The 17,500-nt window shown below is 46.7% G+C and overlaps 1 protein-coding gene across 1 annotated transcript in view; it reads left to right on the top strand.

Annotated features, from left to right (window-relative positions):
- The window catches only part of adgrl1a (adhesion G protein-coupled receptor L1a), a gene marked incomplete at its 3' end in the record, with an annotated part of 163,569 nt that overhangs the window by 87,424 nt on the left and 58,645 nt on the right, over positions 1–17,500 (top strand). The window contains exon 3 of the mRNA XM_084072728.1: positions 15,871–16,084. Within this exon, the coding sequence (XP_083928854.1) occupies positions 15,871–16,084 (214 nt within the window). The remainder of the gene's footprint in view (positions 1–15,870; positions 16,085–17,500) is intronic.

Below are 17,500 nucleotides of genomic sequence, written 5' to 3' on the forward strand. Positions count from 1 at the left end.
GACAAACACTGGTGGTTGCTGGTGCTGCCAAACCAACCAAAACGATTCACAACATTCAAATGAATTCACAAAATGTCACTTGAATAGAGTGACATACATCCCGCGATTGAAGCAATGCGATGATTTTTAACGCGTCCAGTATGAACACACCTACACATAGCTGATCGCCGGGTCACGAACACTCTGAAAAATGTTCTTAACGGACAAGGCTTTGATTGTACATGTTTTTGTCACTATATGACAACCCAAAATTGGGATCTGGAATAGATTTCAGCTGGCCAGAGAACAAATGTGACAGCAAGAAAACATTCCTGCCCATTTGAACCATGTTGGGTGGTCTACATAATTTTTGTATAGAAAAAAAAAGCAAACAGATGAAAGACATAAATTGTGGCACTAGGTCTTTAAGTGATGAATTGTGAATCATGAGAGGTGACTCTGATGGCACAAAGTGAAATGCGATGTCACTCATCTTGCTGTTTGTGTTCAGTGTGTTCATGCAGAGGTTTATAAAGCAGGGAAATGTCTGCAGCAACTACCTGAAAACCTGAAGCAAACCGATAAGACCATATACAGCAAAACAAAATATTGTTGCTGTCGGGCAGAAACCTTGATGCACTCAAAAGCATCGACAAGCTCAAAACGCAGCACGAATACTTTCGCTATTCTTTTTTTTAATCCTGAAAAGTAGCAGTTTTTAACACAATGAGGTTTCCACCCGACAGAGATAATATACAGCAAACCAACATAATTCTCTCTCTTAGGAAAGCACAGCCGGCTCTGGCCCTTCTTGCACAGGACATCTGTATTCCCAGTCCAGTCCAGTTTATTGTCCAAATAAATGTACCACCAGATACCACCTCCACGTCCCTCTCCCTTGACTGAAACAACGTCTGATGCGGGGGAGTCCCATCACATCAAACGGATGATGCATGGTTCAAATCCTGTCCACAACTCTGCTTGACGCAGCGGGTGTGAGAACGCCTTGAGAAAATAAAAAGAAAGAATCAAGCAAGACTTTTCTTTGGAAAGTATTAGGGCAAATAGCTGCGGCACGACACGTCGCATTTACAAGTTCATAATAGTTTACTTGCTTCCACTCCTGACAGGCAGCCGGTGGTATAATGTGTATATTGAGACAGAACAAGGCTTCTCATCTGGTGTCGGAATGACCTTTGAATGTGCTTCAACCGGGCTTTCTCTCCCCATAAAACAGAAATCCCTCGTCTTCACTGACACTAATTGCTAATTTACAGTCGTTGCTTGTGCATATTGCCGTGTATCATCTTGGATATGGCAATAAAGAAGTGCCATAAAGCTGTTTTCTTCCTGTTTTTCGTTATCGCTGCCTCTCGGATTTGTTTGTGATTCGACGCCTCTCTTCCCCCTGCATTCCACACTGCAAAATCCTCAGTGTTCATTTACCCATATGTTACCCAACTCTGAGAGGGTACAAATGTAACCAAGTGGACCGGTGAGGAGGACCGTTTACACTGGCACCCTCTCAGAGTTCAATTAACACTGAGGGATTTCACTGTGTAAGCAATGGTCCCATGCTCCTCACTTTCCTGTATGCCTGTCTCTCCGCTGCTCCTTGTTATCCAATCTCTATGCTTTCTCTCTCTGTCTCTGCCTCTGCTAGCCCCTCATCCATTACCCTCCCCCTCCCCCTGCATCGTGACGCCCCCCCCCCCTTCCCCCCCCATCTGCCGTGCTTCCTCATCTCTCTCCTCTCCTCTTCCCGCTCCGTCTGCTGCGTACATGGTTGCTCCTGTCTTCCAGCCTCCGCCCACTGCATCTCCCCACCTTATCATCTCGTCTGCCACTTCCTTCCTCTTTGCAGCCACTTCCTCCCCCTTTTTTCTTGCTTTCCCTCATTTCTCCTCCCACCACCCGTGCGCCCCCCCCCCCCCCCTCCACTCCTCCTCCTCCTCCTCCTCTCCACCGCTCGCTGTACCTGTTTGTCGTCTCTCTCTCCCGCCCTCCTCGCGCATGCTCACTTCTGCTGCTCTCCCTAGCTCTCTCTCTGCCTCCTTCTGTCTCGCTCCTCCCTGTTCTCTCTCTCTCTTCCTCTCCCTCTCCCTCTCCCTCTCTCTCCCTCTCTCTCCCTCTCTCTCCCTCTCTCTCCCCCCTCCCTCCCCTCATGGTGCTGGGGTTGCTGTGCTCTTCAAAGCCCTTGGCTGAGAGCAGTAGATCACAGAGAGGCCTGTGTGAGTGAAAGGTTAATGGATGGCCTTTGAACATATATTGGGAGTTGGGGGTGTGTGTGTGGGGGTGTGTATGGGGGTGTGTATGGGGGGGTTGGGGGGGGGGGGGGTTTGCGCTGGGAGGACGTGGCGGTGTGTTCTTTCAAAACCCCCCCTTTGAAGACGGCGGGCCTTCTCATGTGCCAGTGCACGGAGGCTGTGCCTTTTTTGTTTATTCATCTGTTTATTCGAGTGCATGTGTGTATGCGTGTGTGTGTGTGTGAGTGTGCGTGCGTGCGTACGCGCGCGTGTGTGTGTGTGTGTGTTCGTACACATGTGTGGGTCTGCAAGTGGGAACGCGCGTGCTCCCATGTGTGTGTGTTTATTTGTGTTTTTTTGGTAGTTAAACGTTGAAAAAAAGAGGTCTGATGTAAAAGAGACTACCATGAGATCTATAGCTCACCTCGGTGCACCTGGGGGGGCGTGGCTGGATGAATAACTTTTGGGAAGCCGCGAAGCACCGTGTGTGTGCGCTCGCGCGCATGAACTGCACATGACATGCTGTGCACATGCATGCTGTGCACGTGCTGTACGCTTGTGTGTGTGTGCGCGTGGCGTGTGCACGTGCCATGCGCTAGAGTGTGCGCAGATTTGCTCATTTGCCCCTGGTGTGTTTTGTGTACTGCAGATTGATAATTACTAGCAGCACAGCTTACGGCTGCCAGCCAAGGACAGAGAGAGAAAATGAGAGTGGGAGAAAGGAGGGGGGGGGCTGGAGATACTGATAGGAGGGAGGGGGATGGGAAGAGGGAAGGAACTGGAAGGGATAATGGCTGATTTATACTTAGTTCCCTCCGCTGGTGTGTCGCGCCGAAAATAGCCGATGTCCAAAGCTCACACGTTGTGAGCTTGGACATTTTCGGCTATTTTCGGTGTGCGAGACACGAAGCAAGTACAAATCAGGCTTAAGGGTCAGACTCGGGACTGGCGGGATAAATGAAGATGTACGTAGGAACATCTATGGGAGTGTGTGTGTGTGTGTGTGTGTGTGTGTGTGGGGTGGGGGGGGCAAATTAGAGAGAGCTTCTGGGCGGATGAAATTGGACGAGGGATCGGGGGGGGTGGCGCCGAGGTGAAGAGGAAAAAGAGCCGAGGGAGAGAGAGGGAGATGGATATGTGCGTTTCGCGGTGCTGAGCGTAAACAAGGCGACTCACACAGACGCGAGGGATTGCAGGGGGCTTTATACAGCTAAATGCATCTTTAATGCACGGCCCATAATGGAGGCAGGGGAGCGTAGATGCAAAATGTCGCATTCAGTAGTCGTACATGTACCTAGCAAATAAATCCGTCAACCCGTAAACACTGACGGGCACGTGGTGGCGCGTGTATTCCCACCCAACACACACACACACACACACACACACACACACACACACACACACACACACACACACACACGTGCACATACATCCAAGCCTTTGGCTTAGCGTATAAAGAGGTTAATTAAGTGTCTAATGCAGTGGCAGGGCCGTGGTTTGACACTCATCCTTCCTAACAGGTCTCTGGATGCGACGCGCGGCTCTCCCAAACACACGCGCGAGTGCACACGTGCACACACACACACACACACACACACACACACACACACACACACACACACACACACACACACACACACACACACACACACACACACACACACACACACACACGTCGTTCTGACAGCAGGCCTCTAGTTCTTCTCCCTCTGTCCCTCCCCCTTCCTCTCTCTCTCTCTCTCTCTCCCTTGCAGGCTCGCTCTCCCTCTACCTTTCCCACCTCTGCGTATTTTTTTTCTCCTTCCTTCCACATTGTGAATCACTCCATTCTCCTCTCTATATCTTTGCCTCCTTCTCACCGTCCTCCAATTTATTTATTTATTTTCTTCCTGGCCCGTCCCCCCTCCCCCTCTCTTCCATTCCATTTCCCCACAGTACCTGCAGTCGTCCTGTTCCAGCGGGGTTGTTTTAATATGAATCTAGGTCTGACTCTCGCTGTCTGCCCGGCCTCTCTGAGTGTCTCGCTGCATGCTGGGACAGTGCAGAGGAACAGAACAGAAACAGAACAGAACAGAACAGAGTGGTGTCGCTGCAGCTCTCTTCCTTTTCTCTCCACCCCCAGGGACACAGTGGATCTTTTACACCAGGCTCGAACCTCCCTCCCTACTTTTTTTCTTCTTTTTTTTTTTTTAGGCTGGCTGCATTTTATTTTGGGCCACAGTGCTTCGCCCCGCTCGGGCACTTTTATTGCATAATTAGGCGCCACGGCTGCCGGTGACGTGGTTTGACAGTATGAGCACGTCCCGTCTCCCTCCCTCCCTTCCAACTCCCCCTCCTCAACACCCTGCGTGTGTGCGCGTATGTGTGTGTGCGTGTGTGTGTGTGCGTGTGTGTGTGTGCGCGCGTGTGTGTCTGTCCCTCTGTGGCTTCTTAAAGCCCTATCTTAATCTCCCTGCTATGCCTCCCAGCTTCCCCCACAGCAGAGTTTGTCAGTGCACTGTTAGAGGTCTCAGGGTTGAGGATGGATGAATGTGCGTGCGTGCGTGCGCGTGTCTGTGTCTGTGTGTGTGTGTGTATACGCTTGCGTCACTTAATGAATGTGTCTCTGTCTGCTAGCTGTGCTGTTTGCCGTGTGTCTGCGAATACAAAGAAGCAGCCGCAGGTTTGGTTTTGTGTCTGTGTCTGCACGTCTTGTCTGCAGCGAGGCTTGCATTTAATTTCCGTTATAAATGATGTAACGTGGTTGGGCTGGGTTGTAATGCGGTTTCGCAATTAGCCACTTAATTCCTCTTGTTGAGCTTGTAGATCTGCTATTTTATAGAGAATGTCCCCCCTCCCCTGGGGCTTCAAGTGGTTAAGGAAATGAAGCTTCACCTCCGGGAGCACATTGCTGGGTGGAACCGGAATCATAAGAACGTCCTCTCTCTCCCTCCTGTATACCTTTACGTCTTGCTCTCTTTGTGTCAGTGACCTTGGGTCGTCTCACGGAAAGGTTGTTGTATTCATGTTCTACCAACATCCGGTTTAATGGCTGCTATCTTCTCATCATTGTTGCCTTGTCCTATTCGTTCACTCTACCACCCACCCACCTACCCGCTCTCGCTCTCGCTTTCTATCACTCTCTATCACTCTCTATCACTCTCTCTCTGTCACTCTCAATCTCTCTCGTATTCTTTGTAACTCTCTCTCTCTCTCTCTCTCTCTCTCTCTCTCTCTCTCTCTCTCTCTCTCTCTCTCTCTCTCTCTCCTCTCTCTCTCTCCTGTCCCGAATCCCATTCACTGTGGTCGACTTGGCTTCGATCACAGTGGATTTTGTGTCATTTTGCCGCTGCTTTGTGTTCTGACCCCCCTGCAGCATGGCTGGTGACTCCCCATTCAGTCTCCTCTCATCTCGTCTCCTTCAGTCTCTCCACCGCCTCTCTCCTGGAGGACTCAGCCCCCCCAAAGTCGGGCCTGTAGGTTTGTCTCAGGATGTCACTTTGTCACAACTCCTCAGCTTGAAGGCTGGCTGGATGTGACAGCTGTGGCCCTCGGTGCCTCGGCTCATCCGCGGTGACAGGCCACGCTCCAGCAAATTGCTGCGCGAGCCCGCTGCGCTAAGTTGCTACGGTGCAGCGCTAAGCTGATAAACAACCAAAGCAATTGATATGGGATGATTCTCCACTGGGGAGGGCTTCTCAGCTCCAGACAGTCAATGATGACTCAATGTTATTTGTTCTCCTTGACCAGCTCTTATAATGGAACCCACCTGAAACATCTTGCAGGGAGTGAGAATTGAGGGGCTACACTGTGGTATGCAGAATACTTATCACTACTTGACTTAATTATCACTCGTAGTAGTAGTAGGAGTAAGAAAACTACTTGAGTAAAAGTACAAAATCCCTTTTGAACACCATTCGGATGTTGCATACTGAGCATAACCATTTAAATTTGAATATACTCTACCAACCGTCCCTCTTTCAGTGCAAACTTAAATGGAATATCCTCCTGATTGGGCTGTAACAGCATAACTGCATGCTACTCTGGGCAATCATGTGGTTCTTGCCCACTACCATACTGTAGTAGTGCCTTTCGACTATAGAGTGTCATCCAAAACAGACCCTTATGGATCCTTACAAATCCATTTCAATCCATCTTTACACTTTCAGTGATAAATGAACACTGAGGATTTTACTCTGTACATGTACCTGTATTGATGGTAGACTGGATATACTGGTTGCAGTAGTGGAGTGAAGAATGGAAGATAATAAAATGCTCTCAGTGAAGTTGACCAGTTCCCAGCACCGCACCACTGGTTTTAGCTAGTCGCATTCTCTGGCACTGGGGGCTTTCAGTGCTACTATGGTAATGAGCAGCATTAGGAGATGACCGCTGGAACAGACAGAAGGGCTAAGAGGGGCTGATCACATTTTGGCCCCCGCCAGACAGCTAGCTGGCCAGCGAGCTAGTCAGCCTCAGGGCCACAGAGAGCTCCATAAGTATAATCTGCTAGTGTGGCTCCGTTGCTGAGCTGCTATCACAGCGCCTGGCTGCCTGCAAGGCCAACCCTTCTCTATCAATTATTTCAGGGAAAGAATGACAGAATGTCTGTGGCAAAGCAGTCCAAGGTCAGTGGCTGACCCTGAATGGGGAGAGATGTATGCAGAGGGGCACTTCTTACATTTCAAAGCAAACTGACAAAGACGTAAGAGGCAAATGTCAATGCACAGGTGATGTTGGGTTGTGTATTTAACAATTTACACTTATATAGGCTATATATACAGTATGTAAGCGATAATGCACTGGGAGCAATTATGAGAATATCTACATGACAGGGGGTAAGGCGTCCAGTAACAGTTCATAGAGCTGAAGTGCAGTTATTTTCTCATGAAGGACTTGCTCGCATTATCACACCTATACCACAGAAAAGTCTCCATAAATTGCCAAGAATAATAAATGTTACAATGGAAACGTCTTGTCAAAAGAAGTGATTCATTTCCCCATAGTATAACATTCATGGATATGGACAACATTGGACATGTGCAATTTCTTCAAGACTAACTAACCATCAGCCAGTGAGAACCACGGACAGATGATGACATTATTAGCTTCAGGCGTGTGAATCTGAAGCTGATAAAAACGTATGTGTTGTAATTAAAGTAAATCTCTTAGTTACACCAACGGTGATTTTGTGAAGCTAGCCTAAGCCTAGCGTAACTACTGTACTGTACATCTCCCAGCTTGTGGCCAGCTTAAGCGCTATCACAACTTTCAGAATAATGTAGCTTTCAAGTAGCTTTTGTAACTTGTAGCTTCATAAAAGCTATCACTACATTTTCAGTGGCACATCAACATCAAATAGCACAACAGATTATACTGTATGAGTCTTGAGTGCAGCACTGGCAGGAGGAGAGGAGTTGGTGAGAAGAGAAGTTTATCATCATAATATTTATACTTTTTTGTTTTATATATTCATGACGCATTGTGAGCTTGTAGATCGTCTATTTTCAAATGGCCGAAATGAATATAGGGTTGAAGTTGTTAATGTATGTTATGTAATATTAATCAAAATCTACAAAGTAGCTAGTAACTAAAGTTTTCAAAGAATTGTCGTGGAGTAAAAGTACAATATTTGCCTCTGAGATATAGTGGAGTAGAAGTAAAATAAAAAAATGTTTTGTGTCTATGTAGTTTATTTGGCAAATATGAATTTTGCTTATGAACTGGCTTTACTACGTGAAACACTTCTCATAGGAGAAGTACCAGATGTAACTGCATTTAGTTTTTGTCCTCCCTAGATAATCTGCTCCATGCTAAATCGTATATTCTGTGATAAAAACACTCTGTGACTTATGACACATTATCTTTAGATGTGAAGAGGGTACTCAGACTTTAATGTTTTTAAAAGTCTTTTCAAAGTCTTCTCAAAGTCTTCTAGTGTATGGTAGATGTGAGAGGGTGTCCGACTTTCGTCTTTTCAAAGTGTTTCCAAAGTCTTCTAGCGTATGGCAGTCATTAGCTGTGAACAAATTCTACACGTCTGTTCTCGTAAGCAGAGTTATGTAAGTGATAACGAACGGCGAGGTGGTCATTGTTGAAAAAGAACCCTCCACAGGGTGGTGCAGGAAGCAACCCGGAGCGGATGGATGGATAGATAGCTAGCAGTGGTGGAAAAAGTACTCAATTATTTTTACCTATGTAAAAGTATCAATACTGCAATGTAGAAATACTCTGTTACAAGTAAAAGTCCGGAATTCAAAATGTATGTGGGTTAAAAGTACAAAAGTATTGGTATCAATATATACTTAAAGTAAAAGTACTCATTGTGCAGAATGTCCCATTTGAAGTTTTCAAATGTATGAAAATCTTTTGAAAATAGCAGATCTACACGCTCACAATGCGTCACATCGCGACGCATTGTTAGCTTGTAGATCGGCTATTTACAAATGGCCGAAATGAACATAGGGTTGAAGTTGTTAATGTTTTGTAATAATAATCAAAATCTACAAAGTAACTATTAACTCAAATTTTCAAAGAATTGTCGTGGAGTAAAAGTACAATATTTGCCTTTGAGATATAGTGGAGTAGACTGAACATTGGAAATACTCAAGTAAAGTAAAAATACCTCAAAATTGTACTTAAGTACAGAGCGTGAATAAATGTACTTAGTTACTTTACACCACAGATATAGATAGATAGATAGATAGATAGATAGATAGATACGGTAGATACGGTAGATAGATAGATACTGTACTGTAGATAGATTAAAAAAAAGTGCAGTTAGAGAGAGAGACTGTATGTAAAGACAGTGGGCCAGATTTACCAAGCATTTTACTCCTAATTTGGGATGCATTCTACACTTGTGTGTTATTTATCAAACAGGCACACTGGTGTGGAGGAGGTGCAGTTGTCTTGTCATCTTAAGTGCACCTCGTGTGCACTTAAGGGAGGATATCGCACATAACAGGAGGAGGTGGGAGTGTGGTTGATTCCACATTCCACTGGATTGACTAACTTTCACTCAATGATGGACTTGCCGTGTACTTGCCATGGCAAGTCCATCACCACTTGCTGTGGTTTGTATTTTGTTAATCAACCTTTTGAGTAGTCTTTTTATGTCCTAGTGCTATCTTTTTACAGCGTGGCTCTGCAGGAGCCTATAGCCCATACTACAAGAGTGTATCTGTCTGTGTCTCTGTTTTAATCTTGCAAACTGCTGGACTGATCAGCGCCAATGTCTTGTCCAGTATAGGTCACAGAAGTACGTACAGTACGTTTTCACATGTTTCATACTTTTTGGAATATTGAACTTTAATTTTATCATGGATGTCAATGGGTCTCGCGTTGGAGCTGAAACCAAATATAGAGTCATACGATATGTCATAGACACATGGCTAGACCTCACTGGCTGGCCATGAAGACTGAGATCCACATTTGAGCCACACTATTCCCATGTGTTCCTGAAGATCCATATGACTCAAAAAAACATCATCAGGAGTTTGTTGTGTAACTCCTATAATGCAATTTTCTGAGCCAAATGCTATTCTTTCAGTAGGAGTATCATTGTGTCTGTTCAAAATGCCTGAGCTGGTCTAAGCTCTGGTTTACACACAGACATTATGACTAGAAGCCAGAAGGTGTTTCTTTCAGCTGATTAGCTGCTGCCTTAGTAAATCAGACATCAATCAGACACATACGTAGACTGCAAATCGTTGCTGTCGGCCGGAAATCTTATATATCCAAAACCTTTACTTTTCAGATAAAGGTTTTGGACCATAATGAATCTACTGTATATAAAACCCACAGACAGACTTTCAATTATTTTCTTTTTTATGTTCCAAAAACCTTTCAAAATGTTCGAAAATAGCCATTCTATTTTCACTACTTGACACTGTCACACGACGAAGTAAAGAAAAAAAACCCTAAAAAGATGAAATATGGAAGTACAGGGTTTCTCCCGGGCAGCAATGAAATGCAAATCTGGCCCATTGTCTTATACTGTAGGTCCATGTTATCGTCTTTTCTGAGGGTCCTGGCCTCCTCAACCCCTAGGCTTTAATTATTGCATGGGGATAATGAGTCAAATCTAATCAGTACCTTCTCCTGCTCTTAATTAGTATGGAGCCTCCATTATGGAGCCAACAGTTTCATTCCCATCACAGCGGCTGCCCTGGAGTGACACCAGCCCCCTCCCCTCTATACCCCATCCATTGACTGTGCATATGTGTGTGTGTGTGTGTGTGTGTGTGTGTGTAATCCTTACACTTTCACCCTCGACACGTCCAAGCACACACCATTTCTGGAGGATGACAGGCGTTAATGCAGCATTATATATCAAAGCCGATGAGTAATTGCACCGTGAGGCACTGTTCCTGATTCAGGAACCACCCAGTCATATGGTTGCTGCTGAGAAATCCACACTCTCTCCCAACCCAGCTATGACAAGGGCAGACAGGGCTAAATGGCCGTGCGTGTGCGTGTGTGTGCGCGCGTGTGTGTGTGTGTGTGTGTGTGTGCGCGTGTGCGCGTGTGTGCGTGTGTGTGTGTGTGTGCGTGTGTGCGTGTGTGCGCGTGTGCACGTGTGTGCACGTGTGTGCACGTGTGTGTTTGTGTGTGTGTCTGTGTGTACGTGGCCGTGCGTGTATTACTATACTTGTGAGGAGCAAATGTCCCCACGAGTATAGCAATGTAAAGAATTTGAGAAATGTGAAAAATGTGAGGACCATTTCCCTGGTCCTCACAATAAAGAGAAATGGTTGTTTTATGGTTAAGAAAAGATGCTTAGAGATAGGTTTACAATTACAGCAATATTCAGGTTGGGGTTAGGATTAGGATTAAGATAGGTTTAGGGGGTCAGGGTTAGGGAATTATGCCTGATTTAATTATAATAAAGTTGCGCACTTTAGGCTGAAAATTATTTTACAAATGGCATGCATGAAATCGCCGTCCTAAAACGCGTATGTCCTCACAAGTACAGTAATACAAACGTCTGTGTGTGTGTGTGTGTGTGTGTGTGTGTGGGCGATACAGTACGTAGCTGGATTCCTGCGGATTGAAGGACATTCATTGCCTATGGCCACTTCCTCTTATCCCCAGCTCATCTCATCTGAACTCAGTGCCAGCCACGAACATCCACAGCCACACCTCAGGCCCCGCTGGCTGACTCACCACCACCACATACAGTACACACACACACACACACACACACACACACACACACACACACACACACACACACACACACACACACAGGCACACACAGGCATTCACTCATTTTCAATGATGAAAAAAAATCCTAGCATCCTTCAGGCCTTTATCCACATAGAACAAGCCTTCAATTTCTTTTATGCGGCAGGGGAAAAAAAAGGCATTGTGCCGTTGTACGGTACTGAATGTACTGGACGACATGTTTTTTCGTGCGCTGTACTTGACTCGCACGCTGGGTTTGTTTGTGAGCACACGCACACCATTCATTAACACGTTTTGTCCGTGTGAATCTGAATCAGCGGTGCATCTCACCTTTATTGATGCGGTGAAATCCACCTTTAAAACCTGGAAACTTGTCAAACAGGGTGCGTGGGCGTGAAATACAATAGAGTGGAAGGTGGGGGGGGGGGGGGGGTGAGGCAGTCGCTGAGGCCTTAATGTTGGTCTGCGTGTGAATTAGAAATCGGGCTGTGCAGTGGATTTTATATTGTATTAGTTTGTATCACACTCTGCAACGTACTGCAGATTGAGCACACAGTCAAAATCCTGTGTTCATTTAAAGATGAGGGGCCGTGATTTATTTTCTCCCTAAAACATGATCATCAGGTATTATTAAATACGAAGGAACTTTTTTTTCTTCTTTTTTTTAAGTGTACAGTAAGTGTTAAAATCACGTTTTTATGTGGACACACCCAGTTCATTATGGGTGCGTTCGGAAATTACGCACCGGAGCACACTCGCCTATTAGTTTGTATTGGCCAGTGCGCTCAGTGCTGTATTTTCGAACGCACCCTAAGTATACCTGGTTTTCACCTTAGCACCACCCACCTGTCCTAGGCTCCTCCCCCCTTCCTCATGAGAGGACGGCCCACGACTCTCTCTGCCTACCGGTAGTTGTTTACAAAATGGTCTAGCTCTGACAGCTGGGTGTTTGATATGGCACTGGACACCCACATTGTCAAAGCTTTAAAGTGATAATGCATAATACTTTTAGTTGGAAATAATGGAACCTAATGCATTTGGTTCCATTTTTACACTGTCAGAGTTCAATTAATACTCAGCTTATCGTTGCTGTCAGGCAGAAACCTCTTATCTCCATATACTCACATCGTATGTTTTTTTTCCTCGTAAATGAATGCCCTACTTCGTCGTACTACAGTGTCACAAAAAATGCAGATCTGCAGCCTCAAAACGCATCGCATTTTGTGCTTGTAGAGCTGTAGCTATAAAAGTAACACATGAGATTTCCACCCGACATAGCGAGGATATTATACAGTGCGGTCTGTGTGTGTGATCTGGCCTCCTCCAGTGGGGTCTCGTGGGTCCGGGATGGAGGTCCACGGTGTGTGAGTGGATTGGGGTATATGTGCAACACTCCTGGTGGTCCGTCTCAGTGTGTCTCAGTGTGCGGATCTAATCGCTGGCCAGCTGTACACTGCTGTGTATTTACACCACAGGGGAGCCAAGAGAACAGGGCCACACACTGACAAGACACACTGTAATCCCACCGTAACTGCAGGACTCTGCACACGCCCGCGTGCGCACGTGCTCGTGCACGTGTGTGTGTGTGTGTGTGTGTGTGTGTGTGTGTGTGTGTGTGTGTGTGTGCGTGCGTGTGTATTTGTGTTTGTTTGTGCCTGCATGCACGCGCACACGTCTGGCCTGGTGTGCGAGTGCCTACATGCTAATTAACGTGGTCGCCGCTGTAGTGTTTGTGTGAAGAACGTTTGTGCCTTGGCTCTGCATGCCGGCCACATCGCCTGTGTGTTTTAATTAGTATGCGCTTTTGCAATCGGAGGCCTTTTGTGATTCGGTACTGGCTGGCGCTGCGTGCTGGCGAGGCATAAAAGATGTGAAGTCTGTCGGCGCGAGTCGCTCAGCCCTTTTAATGGCCTTAGTTACACACAACCCAGCCCAAAGTCTGTGCTGCATAAATGTGTGTCATTTGGAAATATGAGCAGGTCCAACGGCAGTGAATCATATGGCGTGCCGCTACAGAGCACGTCTGAGATGACTGACATTGACATTGACCCTGATGGACACTCCTCCTCCTCAATGGACAGCTGCTGAAACCTAAGCAGTGCTATAGCTCTGTCTCTGGCAGGCAAAACAGCACTGCTCTGTGAGTTACAGCACGGACGAGAGAGAGAGAGAGAGAGAGAGGGGGGGGGGGGTAGGGATAGAAAAGGACTGACTAGTCTGCTGCTAAGCCTGCCAGGTTGAGGAGGGAGTCAAGGGGAGTTGTGGTTGGGTATGATTAGAAGCTTCTGCTTTCTAAAGAGCATCTAGATTTTCCTGCTGCGGTGAGATTTGACAATATGGCGACCATCAGCTTAAATATGCGTCACATCTCCCTATACTTTCTCTGAGTGTGCATATAGGACAGGCCTGAATATATGTTTTAAGATCCGTCAGCAGCACCACGGACAGCTTCCTCACCAGGCAGTTCAGCTGTTTCTCTGATGAGGCGCCATTACTTTGGATGCCGTCCTTTGCAGCAAACGGCTGTTCGGCAGACATCCCCATCACTGCTGTCAGTCCAGTACCCTGGACAGCAACACAGACTCTCCCCATCTCTCTCTCAGTAGCTGGCAAAGCTTTTAAAACAGGCACAGCTCCACTCCCCTCAATACTGGCTGTCCTTCAGCACCACGGAGAGCTCCGCTGCAAGTTCATCGCCTCCATTCCTGTGTTGAGTTCATTTGCCTCTCTCTCTCTGCCCGGGCAGGGCCATGCATGCTGTGGAACGGGACCCGACAGCCATTTTGTTTTTAGTTTCGACACCGAATGCGGAGGCAGTTGGAATGTCATGAAAACACATAGAGAGCTGGAGAGGCAGAAAGTGCCCCCTCTCAGTGCCTCTCTGCAGCACTCTCTTATGCCTCTCAGCATGGCACGGCGATTAACCCTGCGCGGCCCACTGGCCCTGCCGACCTCCCCTCCACACAGAGTCCGACTACTGGCCACAGCAAGCTGACGCCTCTCTTGATTAACAGATGTAGGCATGCAAATTGTTTAAACCACAGGTCATGCGTGCCTGTCAGAACCCCCCCCCCTCCCCCTCCCCCCTCAAATCAACCTTCTCTCAATTCTGTATTCTTTCATATTTTTTATCAGCCTCAGGAGGGAATTCGGAGCTGTTCTGACATCTCAATCTAGTGATGGAACAAGGGTTAAAGGAAGTTGGGAAGGCTATTTTAGACCCTATAGCCAGTTGCACCACCTCGCACTAAGTTCAAACTTAGCCTAGTTATAGCTTAAATGGCTTTTTAACCCATTGAGACCTGGAACTGTGTCATTTTTAGATTTGAGCTAAAAAGCTTTATTTTACACTTTGGCTATTCAAAAATAGCAGATGTACAAGCTCATAGCGTGGCACCGAGTGCCACGCTATGAGCTTGTAGATCTGCTATTTTTTGAAAAATCGTGAAAATGTGTGCAAATCTTTGAATATATATATTTCTAAAGCGAATATTTTTAACTCAAATCTTTGCTTCTGGGGGGTCCCTGGAACAAAATATTTTGATGGGGGTCCGCGGCCAAATACATATCATTTTGGGGGTCCTTGACATGAAAAAGTTTGAGAACCACTGATATAGAAACATACGTTTTTCAGAAAACTGTTGGGATTTAGGAGACATGTAGAAACGGCTTCAGGTCTTAAAGGGTTAAAAGCCATTTAAGCTACAGTATAACAAGGCTACGTTTGAACTTAGTGTGAGGTGGTGCAACTGGCTCCAAAAGAGTATGTACAGTACATCACTCTGCTGGTGTGGGGAAGACGGTGAGAAGCGTCTCTGAGCCTGTGTGTGTGTGTAGGAGTTTGTTAACATTAGCAAACTCACAGTTTCTTTCACAAGTGGGTAAATATGTTGTTGCATGAGCTGGAAGAGCTGTTCGGCGCTGGCGCCACCGCGTGATTGACAGGGACCAAATGCAATTGCCAGGATATGTATCAGCATTGGCCGAAACACTCAAGACGAGTCGATATTGTTTTATTTAGTTTTACACGATTAGTCGAATATCTGCAAGATATCATCTCTCTTCCGTCTCTTCTTTCTTCATACAATTATCAACAACATATCATGTTTCATAATGTCGAGATGATGTTAACGTTTTAATTTCTACAAAAACAGAAAAGTGAAAGTTTGTAGACATTAACCCATTATTGTATACCTTGACTATTCAAAAATAGCAGATATACAAGCTTGTAGATATGCTACTTTTGAAAATTCATGACAATTTGTGCAAATCTTTGACTATATATTATTTTAGCAAACTCAAATCTTTGCTTTTGGGGGTCCCTGGAACAAAATAATTTGAGATGGGGATTCGGCGGCCAAATACAATTTTTGGGGTCCTTGACATGAAAAGGTTTGAGAACGACTGATATAGCAACAAACAACTTTCAGAAAACTGTTAACACAAAGTTGCCTCTCTCCCTCTGTTCACCCTCTAGCTCTGAGTCGGTCGGCGATGCCCTTCGGCCTGATGCGGCGGGAGCTGGCGTGCGAGGGCTACCCGATCGAGCTGCGCTGCCCCGGAAGTGACGTCATCATGATCGAGACGGCCAACTACGGCCGCACCGACGACAAGATCTGCGACGCGGACCCCTTCCAGATGGAGAATGTACAGTGTTACCTGCCTGACGCATTCAAGATCATGTCACAGAGGTATCTATACCATTCATAGTCTCCCATACTTTTGGGTCTGGCATGGATGCCAGATGTACATGGAATCAAATACTGTGTTCCGGAAGCTGTTAAAGGTCATGGAATTTACTTTCCTCCAGAGATGTTGTGTTCTTGCCGTTGTGTGAGGTACTCCAGGTTAGCAAGTGCAGCGATGCAAAGTGGCACAGAATGAATGTGTTGTGTGCAAGCTCCTGCGTGCGAAACGTTTGGCATTTAGACAACGTTTTCACGTAGACTGACAAGTATGGGGTTCAGCATTCTTACTGGAGAACACTTCAAGAGGCACCGTGTGGCTTAGATGGGCCATACACCACTGACTACATGGCTACAAGCCAATCTGAACACATGGGCCCTATGGGTGCAAGTGTGGGTTGGTGCATGTGTTTCTTTGGGGGGTTTTCTGCCTTTATTGATAGTATACAGCGGAGATTGACAGGAAACACGGAGAGAGAGCGAGACGGGGAGAGACACGTAGCAAAGATTGTCGGGATCGGGATTCAAACCCGCGATGCGCTGTCAGGCTGCTTTGGAGCCCGTATGTGGTATGCGCCTGGACAGCTAGGCTAGCAGGCGCCCCCGGTGCAGGTGTTTGTAAGTGCATGCATGTGCGTATGACTATGTGTTGGTACGTATGTACATGCAAGCATTTGCGTGCTATTAGTATTATTACGTGTGTGTGTGTGTGTGTGTGTGTGTGTGTGTGTGTGTGTGTGTGTGTGTGTGTGTGTGTGTGTGTGTGTGTGTGTGTGTGTGTGTGTGTGCGTGTGCGTGCGTGTGTGTGTGTGCGCACGTGTGTTTGTTTGAGTAAGTGCGCACATGTCTGTGGTGAGTGTGTGTGGCTCCCTGCAGCTGCTTCCTCTGAGCCCGGATCAATGGTAGCCCTCTCCCAGCTATCCATCACGCATGTAATGGAGGCACAGTTTGCTAGCATGGGGGGGGAGAGAAAGAGAGAGAGAGAGAGAGAGGAGGGGGGGGGTGTGACAGAGGCAGCAAAGAGAGAAGGATGGATGCGATGGAGAGGAGAAGGGTGGTGGTAATGGTGGGAGGGATGATGGGATGATAGAACGAGTGCGGTACAGACGTGAGATATGGAGGGAGAGAGAGAGCGAGCACAGGGAGAGAAATGCTAAAAGCTGGATAGAAGAGGAGGATTATCTGGTGAGAATGAGTGAGTACGGCTGTATGAGCCCTTCTATGTGCGCGCACACGTGCTTGTGTTCGTGCCTGTGTGTGTGTGTGTGTGTGTGTGTGTGTGTGTGTGTGTGTGTGTGTGTGTGTGTGTGTGTGTGTGAGAGAGAGTCGGGCGGCGCACGTGAGGAGGCATACGGCTGCGGTCTAGATGTGGCCGTTATGTGCATATGAATGCGGTGTGGAGTATTTGCTTTACCTCGCTCG

The sequence above is a fragment of the Gymnoscopelus microlampas genome, assembly GCF_963454915.1.
Source record: "Gymnoscopelus microlampas genome assembly, chromosome: 11".
Taxonomy (NCBI): domain Eukaryota; kingdom Metazoa; phylum Chordata; class Actinopteri; order Myctophiformes; family Myctophidae; genus Gymnoscopelus; species Gymnoscopelus microlampas.